The sequence below is a fragment of the Bombus terrestris genome, chromosome 12, assembly GCF_910591885.1.
Source record: "Bombus terrestris chromosome 12, iyBomTerr1.2, whole genome shotgun sequence".
Classification (NCBI taxonomy): domain Eukaryota; kingdom Metazoa; phylum Arthropoda; class Insecta; order Hymenoptera; family Apidae; genus Bombus; species Bombus terrestris.
Genome location: NC_063280.1, coordinates 4868964 through 4886016, shown reverse-complemented (window position 1 = coordinate 4886016; position 17053 = coordinate 4868964). Strand labels below are relative to the sequence as shown.

The window sequence follows — 17053 nt, the reverse complement described above, 5'->3', positions numbered from 1 at the left end:
ATTTATAAAGTTATCTATCCTCAACTGTTAATCGATGGATACGTCGAAAGAAATCTCTGTAATACTTTTTATTACTGTTAGAACAAAGAAAATTTGGTAATGTAATATTTCACATCACAGAAAGTACTATGTCGATTTCTTTATAATTATAGTCTCTTTATATTTTGAAACTATATTGTGAATCTAATCTAGATTATGTACACATCCCATTACGGAATTATTAATATTGAAATAAAATATCTAATTTAATACAGAAGAACATATAAATATACATATATATAATATTCTTTTATTGTCGCAAAATCATACTACTTAAATTTCTTTTTTAAGAATAAATTCTACAGCTTGGACAAAAGAGCTGCATACTTTTGTAGGCGGTGGTGTAATTGTATTTTCATCTCCATCTCGATACTTTCCAGTTTGTACCAAAAGTCCTCTGATACCGATAGCTTGTGCACCAGCTACGTCATCTTTAACGTCCTGAAAAGAATTAAAAAATAAAAAATTGAAAATTGAAGCAGTAATTAAACATTATGTGAAATAGTTTTACATCGCCAATCATAATTGCTTCTTCTGGAGGTATATCTCCCAAAGCAGCTTTGAAGAATTCTGCAGCTGGTTTTCCGACAATTTCTGCCTTGATATCAGCGGAATATTCTAAACCAGCAATAAATGCGCCTGGTCCCAGAGCTAAACCATCTGGCCTTTTATAATACCGCCCTTTATGAATGGCTATGAGCGATGCGCCATCTAATAGTAATCTGAAATTATGAACAATTTGTTCCCAATAACAAACAAAAGTAAAAGTTTTGTACATGAATTTTCATCGTGTAAAATAGTCAAGGTATACCTGAATGCTTTGGTCAATTTTTCATAATTGAACTTATCTGGAGCCAATCCTATTACTACAGCATCTTTTTTATCGTCATTTCTTATTAAATCATCGAAATCTTCATTAGCAGCAGAATCAATAAATAACATTGGATTTAATTTCCGCGAAATAATCAATTTCCTTGCTGCAGCTAAAGAACTGAAAATTTCTTCCTTCTTAATATCAAAACCGAGTTTTGTCAATCGACCATATAAAAAATTGCCGGATTCTTTCGTTGTATTTGTAACGAATTTAAGCGGTATACCAGCGTTTCGAAGTCTATATTGAAAGCAGTAAAATAATTTATTTAACATTCTAAAAAAAATTATGAAATAAAAGACCGAAAATTACAAGGTATAATTTTCATTAAATTGTACTTTATTTGTTAAAATATTATTAGGTATTAATAGTAAAGTCAATGTATTCAATTTATTATAAAAGACGACAGTAGGTAAAATCGATGCAACATAAGACGTAAGGTACGCCATAATGTTTACTAATGACCATAAATAATTGTCATAAAATCAATAAAAAGCCACCTGTTTAGAGCTTCCACGGCACCTGGAATCGCTGAATTATCAATATGCAGTGTTCCACTAAGATCTATTAGTACCATTTTTATTTGTTTCGCCATATTTTATAAAATTTCAATAATTTATCCGACGTTTACTCACAGCTACAAGTATAATACATACAAACATATATATACATGTTAAAGCACGTTCATTCGTCTTTATGATAACGACTTAAAGTTTGGCATCACACGTGGTCAACTATGGCGCTCTCCATGAGACAAGAAGATGTAAAACAAGTACCATGGTTTTCTCTGTAAGTATCAGAATTACTGAAGAGTTTTATGTCCTAAGATATTCGATTAAAGATTACATTTACATTCTACAGCGCAGAATGGCACCAAGTGCACAAGCAGATATATTCCAATGATATCAATGAACAGACCAAAGGTTATGAAATGCTACTTGCATGGCAAGCAAGGTAATCAAATATCAAACGTTTAATAAAATATTATGATATAAGTGGTATTAATTAATAGTGTTTTAGAATACCAAAATTGCCAATAGGCATTGACTGTACTCTTTCAATTATGCAAGTATGTGTTAGAGACCGTGAATGGACCCCTAAAATTAACAATGGCGAGTTGCCAATTACCTATGAAAATGACTTATGTCTGATGTATTCAACTACAATAATGAGAATTTTAAATCATATATCTAACATAGGACACACAAAGCAAACATCCTTATTTCAAATAGCAAAGCAGCTTAATATTCCAGAGTGGATAGTGAATCTAAGACATGATACTGCTCATGGTTATGAAATTCCATCCATTGGTGTATTGAGAATAGCTGTAAATATATTACTAGCATGGTTACATGTATGTATATTTCTATATCAACTATAATATTAAAGGAAAAAGATGTTTTTTACATGATATATTTAAAGGAAGAATATTGGGCAGCTGAAGCTAAAAGAATGGAAGAGTGTTTGATTACCGAAGAATCTATGAAAGAAGTCCAGAAGAGTGAAGAAGTACAGGATTTTGATGATTTAATTGAACTCTGGACTTCTGTAAGTTTGTATATTCATGTTGGCTATCATCTAGTATCAAATGTTCCAGATCCTCAATTGAAGTATGTATAACCTTTAATCATTCTGATTACAATAATACAGAATTTATATCAATAAATTGATTTTATTGGTAGGGAAACATTACAAGATCTGCGTTCATATGCTATCTCTTTATTACAAAAAAATAGTGGAAATATAGAAAATAATAAAGATAACTACATAGAGGCTGCCAGTGATGATATAAAAAATGATAAAAAGTACACATTAGAAACTGCAAGAATTGTTCTTTTATCTGAAATATCTAGGTATCTTAGTAAAAAGTCTATACCGGATAAAAAGGATATAGTTTGTAATACATTGCTCAGTTCGGAAGTATTTTTACCAAGCAAAAATATGTTATCAATTTTTACTCAAAGTGAAAGTATTGAAAATAAATTGGAGAAAGATGTTTTGCCATTAGACATGTTAAAGTTTTGGAAAGATATAATATTTCTATTATATGAAAAAGATCTAATGGAAGTGTTAATTATAAAATTACTCGAATTAATAAAAAATGAAGAAGTAAATAAAGAAAGGAAATTGTTAGCTTCTTTATGGATAAGTTCTATATCATATAGTTTTTTGAAATTAGACAGCGCACATGACATATCTCGAGTTTTAGAATATCAGTTAGAAAAGATACAAAAAAATTTACCACCAAAAGTTTTTGAACTTAAAGTCAAAGAAGAGACAGATCGTATTTATCCACACTTGAAATGCGTATTATGGTTTAATTTGTCAGATACAGTGCTGCCATGCTTAACTGATATGAAATTTATTTCAAAGCTTATATTAAACATAAATGAATTTTCGCTTAAATTCATTGTACCTATCTTAGAATTAATACATCCAAAAATAGATAATGAAAGCAAACAGTTACTGTTGAATTTAATGAATGCTTATGCAATGGTACCACTTGATAAGAATGATACAAATTTTCCTGAATACGAACAAATTTTTACTCTAAATGATTTTAAAAATAGTGAATGTTTACTAGACATAAATAAAGAACAAAATAAGGTGGTAGATAAAATACCTCGATTTTTAGCTGGTCAAGAAATTCGAAATAATTGGAACTTTGCAGTTGGTAAGTATATGAAGTTACGTATCTACTTTCATTTTCCAAAACGTTAACAAAATAACTCCAAAATTTCTTTCAGCGACCTATAATTGGGCAAAATGTCCAATTGGTTTGCTTCCATGGCAAAATGATACACTGGAATTTATAAACCCACCCAATATCGTAGTACAGAAATATGATGTTTCAGTTTTAGAATCTGAAATTGTTCCTGGGAATATAGATAGGGAAAACTTAAAAATGCAAGGTCAAATTAATTGGAACAATGTTTTGAGACAAAAGAAACGTTTGAAACGAAAACAGGAACGAAGAAATGCAGATATTATAATGAATAAAGCACTGGAAACTGTTAAAAAACGAAAATAGTACATTGTAGTCTTGTATATTTCAAATATTTTATTCAATATTGGCATGTTCGCGAGAAAAAAATTCAATAATGTTCTTCTGTAAGTTAATAAATAAATTACCCATTTCTATCAAAATGATCAATACAAAATTTTTTTATTATTTGTAAAATTTCGATATCACAAACGTTGTATGTAATTTTAGGTATATGAAAAAGATCTTTGTACATTCTTAGAAGAATATCTACATTATTTTGTAACAGCTTATTCATAAAATAATAATTTCACATTTCCTATACACATAGACATATATTATATAAATATACAAAATTTTTAAATTAAACGAACTATATTAACATCACAGATGTATTGAACAAGAATGAACAAATATCTATGATATAGTAAATTTTTATAACATTATCGAATAATCATTTTAAATATAATTGAATGAATCTAATTCTGGAATTGTACATGAATATTGTAAAATTTTAGCAATACAAAAGTTTATTATATATGTATGTTTGTTTCTTTGGTAACTATTTTATTAATATATATATTTTCATCAATTTATACTTTCGATGTATGCAAAATGTCTTGAAATTAATCGTATATGTGAAACGGGTAATGACAGTAATGTCACATCAAAATATAGATTGGATGTGTATTCGTTCGGTACGCGTGCACTCGAGCACAGTGATGGATATTCTCGGTGTATTATGGGGTCAGGGGAGCGTTTCCCATTCCATATCGATGAGAGAATATATGCACTGTAGGCGGAGTCAAGACATTCCCCTTGCCTCACGGTACTTCCATATCGCCATGGACTATACAAGTGCAAAGGTACCTAATAAATGTTCAATCTTAACTTTTAGAACACAGCTTTTTATAAAATCATTGCCTATTATATCTGTTACGTATTCGCATAAAAGCATTTTACTGTCTCCTGTTTTAAAGAAGTCGATATGAATATTTATCAAGTACACGTATACCGAAATATCATTTCTAGCATTTAAGGGGTACCATGAGGGAAGGGGAATAGAATTGACTCCGCCTACGGCAATACAGTTCATGGATGAAGCCTCTTGCACGAGACTTTGTTCTCTTGTACGCGTTGATAATATAAAAGAAATATCAACATATTTTCACGGAACGGAATCATATTTAATAACGTATACTTTTTGTGTATAATGTGATGTCAACTGAAATTTCACATAACGATACAAAAATGAAGTGGAGAAAGATCTCTACAGACTACTGAACAATCCAAACAGTACTGATGCACAGTATACGTTCCCCGTTCCCCCTTTTTTTAGGTAAGAAGCATTCCCCTTACTTCATGGTGTCTCTTGGGCTCGGGTGTCCACGACCTTTACTTGAGTGCACGTGTACTCAACAGCGTATATACTGTTGCGACTTCTTTTATATTTTTTATGCAGAAACAAACATTTTGTATTCTCTCGTTAGTTCCCCAATACTTTACTTAAATAATAACAACGATCAATATAGTTCTTTCTTTTCCCATTCTTTTTTTTTTCAATTAAAAAGCAAAAGTTTTCTTATCAGTAGTATTAGTTTTTCTGAGTACATCTGCAAGATGTTTAGTTGATTCCAAACCAAATGCGTCTAATGATACTCGAGACATTGTTGCTATTCTGAAATTACACAGAAGAATAAAAGGTATAATATAATATATGTTAAAAATTTGAATTGGTAAAATGATTATAATATTTAGTACCTTCCACCAGATATAGCATATAAAAATTTCCAATAAGAAGATCTCAAGAGCTGTGGCTCAAGGATTGCTGCATGGAAGAGTATTGCTGTACAAAAGCAGTATAAAAAGATTACAAACCACTTTATTTCAGGTACTACATTTTTTTCTGCAAGATCATTCCATGACAACTAAATGAAAAAGGCAAGTATAAATTTTAATATATAGTAAAAATACTAAATTGCAAAATCAGGAAAATATTTACAAAAATACCTGCAATGCTTTCCACATAAAATATAGAGCTACTGTATTATTACTATAAAACATAAATGTTAAACCACCAATAAATCCAGCAGGAATTGCGTAGTAAGGAGAATCTTTTTCTAAGAATCTTCTCAACAAACAGGATACTAGCTAAAATAGTTTTGAAAATTATTATGAAGGTGCACATAAAACTAGAATGACTATTTATAATAAAAATATAATAATACCCTATAAAGACCCGCAAAACCACCTAAAAATATAGGCAAATTTAGATTGTTCTTTTTGAAAATCATTGATTTTATCAAAGGTGGTTTCGTAAGTAATTTCTTCATGCCAAAGAACAATTTAATCACTAATTGAGCACTTAGAGCATAACTAAATACTTCCATGCCACCCTATAAATGAAAATGACAATCAGTACTATATATTTCACAATGTTTATTTAATCTTTTGTATTTATTCATTATATACAAATGGATGTATATACCTTTAGTATATAATGAGCACAACTAAAAGGATGTGGACAGGAACTATGTTTTCTTTGAAGTTTTAATCTTTCTATAATTTTCCTATATATTTTAAGGGATTTCATAAATATATTAAGATTTTTTTTATGAGATTTTTTATTTACACCATGCTTTTCTATTGAACTTCCACTAGCACTACCTTCATCAGCAGAGCATATTTGTGTATCACAATGCAAATTCTTTTTTTCTACAAGGTAACCACACTCCTCATATTTTCCAACAAGAATTCTAATAAAAATTTCTTAGTTAAGTAAAAATTGTTTGCAATTGTCACAAGTAAAAGTACTGAATAAATAAGTACCTAAATATTCTATACATGGAAGGTTCTTTATTTGGTCTAGAACGATAAAAATAAAGTAATAATGTTATGCTTGTAGCAAAAATATATGTTCCACCTTGAGGAATAGGAGTATAATGACCCCTTGCTATGCCCATTCTAAATAATGTTTCTGTTGCCTAGTAAAGGATTTTGTAATTAATTATATATAAAAATTATGTTTAAAAATTATGATTTTTATAGATTTGTATAAATCTTTACAAAAAGATAATATTATCTTGACAAGATGAAACATAGAATTAATTCACTCACAAGATTAGCTACATATAAACTTAATAAAGGACGTCTTGATGGTCTCTCAATAACAATAGCTGTTAGACTAGATAAGAAGGATGGAAGAAATGATACAGTCAGAAAATTGAAGTTTCCAAGTATTCGTCTGAAATGTATAGTTTTTAAATAAGTACAATGTGTGCTACATAATTAAGAAGCATTGTTAAATTAAATTAATGCCATAATTATAGTAGTAATTTAAAAAGTAACAAATTATATAAAATCAATTAAACAAATTTTACTTGCAATTTATTCATTTTTAAAACTTAACAAAATCTTTTTCTTATATGATATTCTTCCTCAGCATGTGTTCTTTTTTATGTACATAATATGAATTATAAATTAGAAAAATAATTTATCCAAACCTTAAAATGCAAATAAATGCGGAATACGAGAAACCGCTCCATGAGAGGAAAGCTGTTGATTGTAAAAGACCCAATATCGTTTTTTTAATATCTTCTTTAGATGGTATCTTTCCTTTCATTAAAAGTGCAGCCTAAAAAATATATCAACCACGGTAGAGATTGAATGTCGATGATTCTCATAATTTTGTTCGTTCAATTAGGATAATTAATATACAAATATTAGTTACAAAGGATCTTTTTAAATGCAAAGAGAAAATTGCGCAGTGTAGAAATTTAAAAATCATTCATCAGTTGATGAAGCAAATATGTCAATAAGTCTTATAAAAGGCAGAATGAAATTCTATTTATTACTCTTTATCATGGATTACGATTTGAATAATTGCTCTGTTACAGTAAGCGTACACACGTGTTTTTTAAAAATAACACTTACCGTTATTTTTCACAAAAAAAAGTAACGATAGAACTGTCTTATATCTAGATAAAGGGTAATCAGTATATCGAAGATAAGGAACAAACAATTTGGGAAAAATGAAAAAAAAAGAATAGATAAACATACTATATAAACGGTAGCATATAACTTTAGACATTGTGGGATAGCATCTATGCCAAGACCGGCTGCTGCAGCCACGCAGGAATTAGTCCAATGATGCGAGTATTCCTTACACTGTACGTCGATGAATTTGCTCAGTTGTGCTGGCATTTTTTGATAACTAATAATTTCGCACTAAGTCCAATTACTGGTTAGAAAACGAAGATTTGAACAAGGAACGTCGCATAAAGGAAAGCTATAGATGACACTTCTTCTGTCACACAGTACAACTACAGCTATTTTGATATCGTCAAACACTTTGATGAATTCATTCTTTTGGGTTTTATACGATATGATAATTACATAACGTGAAAAGAAGTTGATCAAATCACGAATTGGCGAAGGAGATCTATTTATCCGTTAAAGATATTTTTAATGATGATTAAATAAATGTGTTTTCAAGTGTAGAGACAGAGTAATACTCGGGTGTTTTGTAAATCAAAGAGAAACACTCAGCGAAGTAGTCAATGCGTGCGGACTCGTTGACCGCTCGTCAGCTACTGAGCCGGTGGACTGCGATGGTGTAAAATGTAAAAACAAAACTTGCTCTGCGATCAACTTTAAATGGTTATACCTGTCACTGTGAGTCAACTAATTATTTACTGAATTATACATATTAATTGAAAAAAATTACTTATGATATTTTATCGATCGGTTATATAACCGTTAATGCAAGAATTTCGCGTAAAAAATTGTACAGATCATTATAGCTATGTGAGGTAAATACATTATCGAATGGTATTAGAACTTTAAAAAATTTATTTAATATGAGGAATTTAAAAGATAATCATAATATAACATTTTAAGATTCATACTTTGAAAATAAACTATGTTACAGCATAATGCACAATGACTTTCTAAACTACAGTTCCGGCTCACAGTTATCATAAACCTACTTAATGTAAAATGGTACAAGGCTACGATGCGAAGAAATAATTTTGTGGAAAAATCAGTAGGCATAACTTTTATAATTTCTTACAGAAAATATTACAACTTTGTATTAAAACACAAGATACATTTCAATATAACATATCTATCGATATATGCAGATTTTATCGTCTAAAATCTTGAAAATTTTTGTATTTTTTTGTTTCAAATGTAGGACTATAAAATTAGGGTTATAAGAACTATTCTGCTCTGCAATTTTTAAACAATTGATGAAAAACAAAAAGAATATCGAACTAGAATTTTAGTTGTTATGAAATGATTTACTTTAAACTAGAATAAGTACTATGTGGTATTGTTAACTGTTCGCCAGTTGCAATTTTTAGGCAATTATTAAGGAAGAGTTTGTATCAAAAGTTTTTCCTTTACATGAAATGAATAGAGAAACAGAGCGAGAGAATAATATTCGGCGGCTAAGAATCTAAAGTCGATAATTTATAAAAACTGTTAAATGTCAAGTTCTGGTATAAAGAAAGTGGAAGAAACATATGCCAGTTTCTTTCACGGAGAAATATAAAAAAAAATTGTGGGGATAGTGGTGGTTAGTGAATAAGGCAGAATTCCAGTCACCGAGGCAGTATTGCATTTAAAATATACTAAAGAAAGTCCCCCTTTCAATTCGAATGATTTATACCTGCTTATAAGATTGCCCTGTCGGTTACTAATGATTAACGTCAAATTTCGATAAATAATAGATAATTTCGTACAAAAATGTAAACATAACCACAAAATGTTACAGTGCAAAATAAACATAAGATTGTTGATGAAGTTTCAGACAATTACAAGTGACCGACAGAGTATTAAACTTTACTAATTACTTATACAATACTGTTTAGGCAAGAAAATGTGTTCTAAACACATATATTTGTCTATTTTATATAACAAATCGATTTTGCGTTATGACGTGACTAGTTACGCATGATCGCGAAATTGCATTCGTGTTGCCACTGACATCTATGTGCCATCAGTGGAATGTCTGCTTAGAGGATTTTCTAACTTGTAAATCGCGGTTGTACAATACATGTAAGTACATATTTGCTTCGTCAATATTTATAGCACTTAAGGAATCTAAAAGATAGCTCGTCGTTAATTAATTAGGTTTTGTTAGACTCATTAAAAATGATAATTCGCGATAACTCAATTTGACAAATCGAATTTATATATATGTAGCTACATATATTATTATTATTACATTACATTACTGTTACATTAACATTATGTTACATTATTTGAAAATAAATCTCAGTACAAAATTTATACGGAAATTGACGTCAGTAAGATTCATTAGGAGAGAAATTTCATTGATATAGAGATCTTTTAGCAAATTTTGACGTGAGGATGGCGCCATACCTGACTGTAGATAATTCGAGGTTCTATCCATTTGAGTTGGAAAGACACTGACAGATAAGGGGTAACACAATTATATTTGGATTCTGATTGGCCACGACCGAATAGGTAATTTTCCGTGTCTGATGAACAATAATTGTTAGTCAGTTTCTCACGATGTTCGATGCTGGTATATAAGGCACGGAAGAGACAGGATCTATATTAAACATTGTACACAACTACAAACAGGACAATCATATTGCCGGTCACAGTAAGATATCATTACATCAGAAGATTATAACGGAGCATTTTCTACGGAATGTAAATCAGTTAAGTATCTTTTTATATAATATATAAAACAATTTAAATAATTCTAACAATTATATTTTTAAAGAAAGATAAAAAGTAATGGAATATTACAATTAATTCCTGAATAGGAATAGATACACCTAATTCTTCGCGTAGTTGTACGCGCTACGTGTCTCTTCGCACGTACACAATTTTTGGCATTTTTTTTATATAGTGACGTTGTATTTCATTGTATGTTAATATTTGTTTAATATGGTATCATCTATTTTTGGAATCGTCATAAATATTTTATACACTTGATACGATAATTATTTAAGAATTTACATTTGCATCCGTTCAGATATTTTCATGCATAGTTACACTTGTATGTTCACAAAATAGATTATTATATTTTATTAGCGTTGCTGATTTAATCGTATGTTATGCATCAAAAAAGCAATTACCTTAGAACGTATTAATTAGCTTAAAATTTAAATTGTTTTAAACTGATTAAATATAAAAAAAATGCTTAACTTTCATAGTATATTCGTGTTTTATTTGTTTGAAATTTTGATTACTAATTATTATTTTATATTTATATAATAATAATATAAATATATTATTTGTGCAGATATTTGTGCAAATTTTTATAAATACAACTAAAGAAGTAAAATTTAAATAGATATTTCATCTTTTAAATATTATAATAAATGCTTTAGGTAATGTGTACATTCCTACATGTTATATGCACACATTGCAATTTTCTGTAAACAAAGAAATATTCGCCTAGTCTATTAATTACGTACTTCCAAGTCATAAAACACATATTTATGCGTATTGCATTCGAGAAATTTCCGATGTAAACAAAAATTTGAGGTTTATCAACAATTATGTTTGCTTGCAGCTTATCGTGGCGCCATACATTTAATTTCAACAACATCTTGCATCTAGTAATTACTTTTTAAGCTCGTCAGTGAAAAAAAGGAAAGAAAAGAAGGGAAATGACTACCGGATTGAAAACAATGGAGTTTCTAAGATTAGGACGACGAGTTCGTCGACGCCTAAACGCCCGAAATGGTGAGTAACCGGGACACTAATATTATTTCCATCCAATTTAGATTGCAATATTATCAAATGATCCGCGATAACAATGCGAAACGTGAGTTCGCTTAATCAATCGCTAAATCCTTCCGCACGTGATATTGTTTGTATCATATGATCGTCACGTTCGTATGCAGTACGAATGCGACGTGGTTAAACTTAAACTGAAATATGAGCGAAAATAAACCGCTCAAAATAGTCGGAGAAATGTTTCCATCAGTTGTTTTATCACTCTGTAAAATGTTAAAACCTTATGATTAGGTGATTTTAAAATTTTAGTATGCTGTATATACAAGTTTAAATTTCATGGGAGATCAAATTATAAATACTTTGGCTATTATCTGTTTAATTAATTATGTTTGTTCTAAGCAAAAAAATTAAACAATAGTTTGGAGGAAGGAAGAGAGAGAGAGAGAGAGGGAGAGGGAGAGAGAGAGAGAGAGAGAGAGAGGGAGAGGGAGAGAGAGAGAGGGAGAGGGAGAGAGAGAGGGAGAGAGAGAGAGAGATATTTAAATATATCCTGGAACTGTGAATGTTTTGTTCGCGGTTGTGAATTTTTCAAAAATGAAACTGATTAACTCTACATTTCATGAATTTCTTATTCAGATGTACGATTAATATTCAATTCTCAAAGAATAAACAACTTTTATAAATTCATTTAGCATAAAGAAGTAACGTAAACAATTGATTGATTAATACAGTTTCGGAATGGCAAGTGTATCATGATTGACTTTTTCGAAAGATGAGGATGAATGACTTTTTCGAAAGATGAGGATGAATTTTAAAAATACATACATATATGAAATCAAGTTAAATTTCGTAATGTGCGTGCACGTAACGGCACTCGACTATAGTCCAGAAATCTGACTAGAAATCTAAAGAAAGTATGATCATAAGTATTGCTTAAAGCAAATAATGATTTAGTAAGTTATCTTTTTTGCTCAAAGATATTTTGCAACTTAAAAATTATGAATTTTATATAAAATTTCTTTAAACTTATTCGATCATTATTATCGTCATTTATTATTGCTGATAAAATTACTAACATCGCTAGTTGAAATAATTCTGTAATTTAATATGCTATATGTGTCTAATGCGACAAATCTCGAATATCGAATTTTATAAATTAACATTAACATTAAATAATAATTTTAAATCATTTCAGTAGTTACTCAATAAATATAGATGCTGATCATTTTGCATTACCTAGTGTTAATATTCGATTCCATCCATAATTCCATCAGTTAACATATTTTGAGATTAATTTACTTCTTAATGTATCAATTAATGTACTTTCAGTGTCTACTTATCTTACTTACTAAATAATTAATGTCGCTGGTACAAAGTGAAATATAACTTGTACTATTTTATTTACACTGTAATGCATCTCATGAAAAGTAATTTGTGTGGCATTTATGTAATACGTTGCTCGTTTACCAAAATGTAAGAGAGATTTATAGGAAACCTTTAGCTGTCTTAAATCGCAATAGAAGGACAAATTATAGCATTTTGTAATTTTTCTGTGAAAGGTGAATGGAAATATCCAACAATTTACCAGTGAAACCGCATTTTAGAAGCATTTCAAGAAGTTTATTACCCACGTTACGTTCGTCGCATATGAGTAATGAACGTAAATGTATTGCGTACACAGGACCTTATCTCGTTCATGATTACATAGAAAAAAACTACTGAAATCATCTATGTACTGAGAAAGATGGGGCGAGAAACGAGAATCAGAAGCGTACCGATTTGCTTGTAAATATCGCGATCGAACGGTATTAATCTTTGCATTGCGCAAATTAGAAACTCCGACTTCAGATGCGACATTTTTCAATTCGTAGTTTTAATTATTCCATATCTATCATACTCTTCTTTGAATAAAAAACACAGCCTTTTTGATCAAACAAAAATTTCGATTTTGAACCTTAATACTCTAATTGATTTTTTTATATGAGCGTGTAAACGACAATTATAAATGTAAATTGTAACGTATTTTCACAACATTGCGTTTTACTACTGAAAAATTTTGTTCTGTGCAGTGAGTGATCATCTTCTTGCCGACGGTGAGGAAAAGGAAAAAAAGATCGCATTGAATATCGACACAAAAATGTTGAAGATTGGATTCCTAGGAGGCGGTAAAATGGCTCAGGCTTTGGCCAAAGGTTTCATTCGAGCTGGTAAGGAAACTATTTATATAAGTTCTTGTACATAGAATAATTTATATGTTACATATTAATATATAAATATTAAAATGACGATAATAAATGACGAAAATAAATAAATATTAAAATGATAAAATTAAAATGAATATTAAAATATTAAAATATTAAAATTTAAAATAAATATTAAAATATTAAAATAATATGTTACATATTAATAACAAATATTAAAATATTAAAATATAATCTTATATAACCATTTGTGTAAATTTTAGGGTTGAGCAAAGGTGAAATGATGCTGGCCAGTTGTCTCCCGAATGACATGGGCAGTATAGACGCGTTTAAGGTGAAAATAATAATTTTTTATCGCAGCAATTTATTATCATTGCATTCTAAGATGTATAGATAATGATGATAAAAGATAATTATCTGATTATTAGCTTTATCAGTTTGATGGAAAAAACATCAAATATTTTTTATTTGCTCGATAAATAGATAATGGAAACGTAAATCTGTTTACGAATTACCTACACGCAATGACGTAATAATCTTTTTTAGAGTATGTTATTGTCAAGTTTACTAAAACTCTATTGACGATTAGCATTTAGAACTTGATTAGCAATTATGATTAGAATATTGGTAATGTTGTAATTTGCAATTTAAAGATAGTCTATGTTAATATTCAATAGCGTATTTACTAATTTATCTTCATTTGTTAATGTATAAGTAATAATTATCGCGTGTAGGAAAATTTTCCAATATTGTACTGTTTTATCTTTGCTTTTCGATAATGTTATAAATTACATTATGATCATACAGTTTAGTTTACATCTAATCTTTCGCATTTATTGATGTGTTGGTATTAAGCATCATTAGTTATTTAAAGCATTTTGATTTGCATTCTACATTATTAATAGCTTAATTAATTTGCGATTCCAGGAAATTGGATCAAATACTGTATTTTCAAATGCACCTGTTGTTGATTATGGGGACGTTTTGATTTTATCAGTAAAACCACAAGTTGTTCCGATGGTCCTCCCGGATTTAAAAAATTACAGAAAACTTCTACTTTCTATTGCTATGGGTATTCCATTAGCGTCGTTAGAAAAGGTAAAGTTTATTTTTTCTCATTGCCAAACTTTTAATAATATTAATAAGTTGAATAAAAATCAATTTTTATCTTTTTCATTCTTTTAGTTTGATTTTGCTCATTTTATTATTTAAAAATTTTTAATTTGCAACTTTAATTTTAACGCTAGGCTGTGCCAGATGGAACACCGGTAATCAGAGTAATGCCCAATACACCAGCCATTGTAGGTTGTGGTGCTACGGTTTACGCTCGTGGAAAACATGCCGGCGATAAAGAAGCCGAAATAGTAGAAAAATTATTTTCCTCTGTGGGTTTATGCGAAGAAGTATCTGAAAATTTAATTGATCCCGTTACAGCTCTAGCGGGTTCAGGACCTGCTTATGTATGTAACAAAATCTTGATATATTTCCAAACATTTATATTAATGTTTATAGCAGAAGACGAATACAGAAATATATTTTTTATAAATGTAGGTATATATGATGATAGAAGCTTTGGCCGATGGAGGCGTAAAAATGGGTCTTATGAGACCAGTCGCGTATAAGCTAGCTGCACAAACAGTTCTTGGTGCTGGTACTATGGTTCGAGATACGAAAATACATCCAGGACAACTTAAAGATGATGTAGCATCACCAGCAGGTTTGGAGAAATCATGCATATGTTTAATATTATATAATGTATTTTCTAATAGGCTTTGTGCATTTCTTATTTACTAATTATTTGTTTGCATTTTAATTAGGATCTACCATAACTGGAATACATTATTTAGAACAACATGGATTGAGATCAGCTATAATTGGAGCAGTTGAAGCAGCAACGAAGAGATGTAAAGAAGTTAGTTCACTTTTAGAGAAAGATTAGATTCATTGAACGGTAAAGAAAGAGATGTAGTTCATGAAGAAAGTAAGAAACAAGGAAAGTATTGTAGTAATCCTTAATGTCGTAGAAAAGAAAGTAAATCATAGTAATAATATTTTGCAATTTAGTAAGTACATTTTCATTTGTAGTTTCATCGTCGTCGCGTTTTGTAACAAATATGTAACGTAATTTTTAAAAAATACTTTGTATATTTTGTACATAATTCTTTTAAATTGGTAAATATTAAAATTATTGTTGTATGTTTAAAGCCAAGCGCTTGAAGGTAGTAGATCTGTTATTTTTTCATAGTAGCATATTTTGTAATGGAAGTGTATAAAAATGTATATAAATATGTCTTGTATTTAATAACATTTTTACGCTTATCCTTTTAGCATAAATGAAATAAGAATGCAAACGTTTTCTACTTCAACGAAATTTTGTAGTGACATATGTTATGAATACTACAGAAAGTATGATACAAAATATAACTTTTGATATTATAATACAAATTATAAAATTATATCATTTTATATATTATTTTAAAAATAACATATTAAATATTATTTTGGATATTGAGATGCTAAAATAAACATTAAAATTTTGAACACTATTATTAACAGTTTATAATATTCTTTAATATATTTATATACAATATGTTATTCTTTGTACTAATAATATTAAAAGGACACGCTAACCCTAAAATATAAAATATTTATGAATATTTAAAAATAGTCTCAAAATTTTATTCTACACAGATAAATATAGAAATTCATTACTTATTCTAATTTAGTGGCTAATAATATTTGGTAGTCAAACGTTCACTTTAAACTTCACATGTTTAAAACCAAGATTAAATTCTGACATTAACATTTCTCTATAACAGCTTTTTTTAACTATGTCGCTTTCTGGAATACCATCTTTTTTTCACTTTATTACATAAAGTTTATGCATAGCAGTTATACTTAGCTTAGAATCTAGATATTTCTTTCCTGTATAATCCATCGGACCTGATGATTTTTCTATCGGAGACGATTTGGTATATTTGCATACCCTGTCCTTAACATTTTCACTTTTTTTCGTTTTTTTTATATATAGTGTCCTCTTTGGTCTGGTTTCATAACTCCACTAGGAAACTTTCCTTTTTTAGCCATAGCATGACGCACAAATTTTTCGGATAACGTAAATGTGTCAAGGAACGTGCATTTACATATGGTAATAAATTCTTCTTTTAATAGAAGTAAATAAGTAAAGGTAATTTGTTTACGATGCTTCGATTTGACGTTTTCTCGACAACGAATTCG

At 29.2% G+C, this 17053-nt stretch overlaps 4 protein-coding genes across 16 annotated transcripts; 2 read left to right on the top strand and 2 right to left on the bottom strand.

Moving 5' to 3' along the window:
* Positions 1-53: 53 nt before the first annotated feature.
* Positions 54-1552, bottom strand: LOC100646795 (haloacid dehalogenase-like hydrolase domain-containing protein 2). Of its 2 annotated transcripts, none has more exons than XM_003399520.3 (4): positions 1411-1552; positions 851-1150; positions 551-761; positions 54-480 (listed from the first exon to the last, which is right to left on the bottom strand). In XM_003399520.3, the coding sequence occupies exons 1-4, from the start codon at positions 1503-1505 to the stop codon at positions 313-315; spliced, it is 774 nt and encodes a 257-aa protein (XP_003399568.1). In that variant the 5' UTR covers positions 1506-1552; the 3' UTR covers positions 54-312. The 2 variants fall into 2 exon arrangements, with proteins under 2 accessions (XP_003399568.1, XP_020721597.1); XM_020865938.2 differs by having other exon boundaries at positions 851-1030; positions 1411-1549.
* Positions 1553-1591: 39 nt separating this feature from the next.
* LOC100646356 lies at positions 1592-3991 on the top strand. 2 transcript variants are annotated; one of them, XM_020865937.2, is made up of 6 exons: positions 1592-1699; positions 1772-1864; positions 1931-2264; positions 2333-2520; positions 2593-3584; positions 3658-3991. In XM_020865937.2, the coding sequence occupies exons 1-6, from the start codon at positions 1647-1649 to the stop codon at positions 3939-3941; spliced, it is 1944 nt and encodes a 647-aa protein (XP_020721596.1). In that variant the 5' UTR covers positions 1592-1646; the 3' UTR covers positions 3942-3991. The 2 variants fall into 2 exon arrangements, with proteins under 2 accessions (XP_020721596.1, XP_012170024.1); XM_012314634.3 differs by having other exon boundaries at positions 1923-2264.
* Positions 3992-4056: 65 nt separating this feature from the next.
* LOC100646237 (transmembrane protein 135) lies at positions 4057-8654 on the bottom strand. 3 transcript variants are annotated; one of them, XM_003399515.4, is made up of 9 exons: positions 7953-8654; positions 7397-7527; positions 7011-7137; positions 6723-6877; positions 6382-6649; positions 6122-6289; positions 5904-6044; positions 5655-5821; positions 4057-5571 (listed from the first exon to the last, which is right to left on the bottom strand). In XM_003399515.4, the coding sequence occupies exons 1-9, from the start codon at positions 8094-8096 to the stop codon at positions 5457-5459; spliced, it is 1416 nt and encodes a 471-aa protein (XP_003399563.1). In that variant the 5' UTR covers positions 8097-8654; the 3' UTR covers positions 4057-5456. The 3 variants fall into 3 exon arrangements, with proteins under 3 accessions (XP_003399563.1, XP_048267062.1, XP_048267061.1); XM_048411105.1 differs by having other exon boundaries at positions 8060-8654; XM_048411104.1 differs by having other exon boundaries at positions 7827-8095.
* Positions 8655-9119: 465 nt separating this feature from the next.
* Positions 9120-16123, top strand: LOC100646598 (pyrroline-5-carboxylate reductase 2). 9 transcript variants are annotated; one of them, XM_012314636.3, is made up of 10 exons: positions 9121-9953; positions 10252-10341; positions 10425-10585; positions 11449-11621; positions 13685-13822; positions 14080-14150; positions 14744-14914; positions 15064-15276; positions 15368-15533; positions 15634-16123. In XM_012314636.3, the coding sequence occupies exons 4-10, from the start codon at positions 11546-11548 to the stop codon at positions 15753-15755; spliced, it is 957 nt and encodes a 318-aa protein (XP_012170026.1). In that variant the 5' UTR covers positions 9121-9953; positions 10252-10341; positions 10425-10585; positions 11449-11545; the 3' UTR covers positions 15756-16123. The 9 variants fall into 9 exon arrangements, with proteins under 9 accessions (XP_048267066.1, XP_012170026.1, XP_020721591.1 ...); XM_020865932.2 differs by having other exon boundaries at positions 10421-10585; XM_048411108.1 differs by having other exon boundaries at positions 10252-10385; positions 10506-10585.
* The last annotated feature ends 930 nt before the right edge of the window (positions 16124-17053 follow it).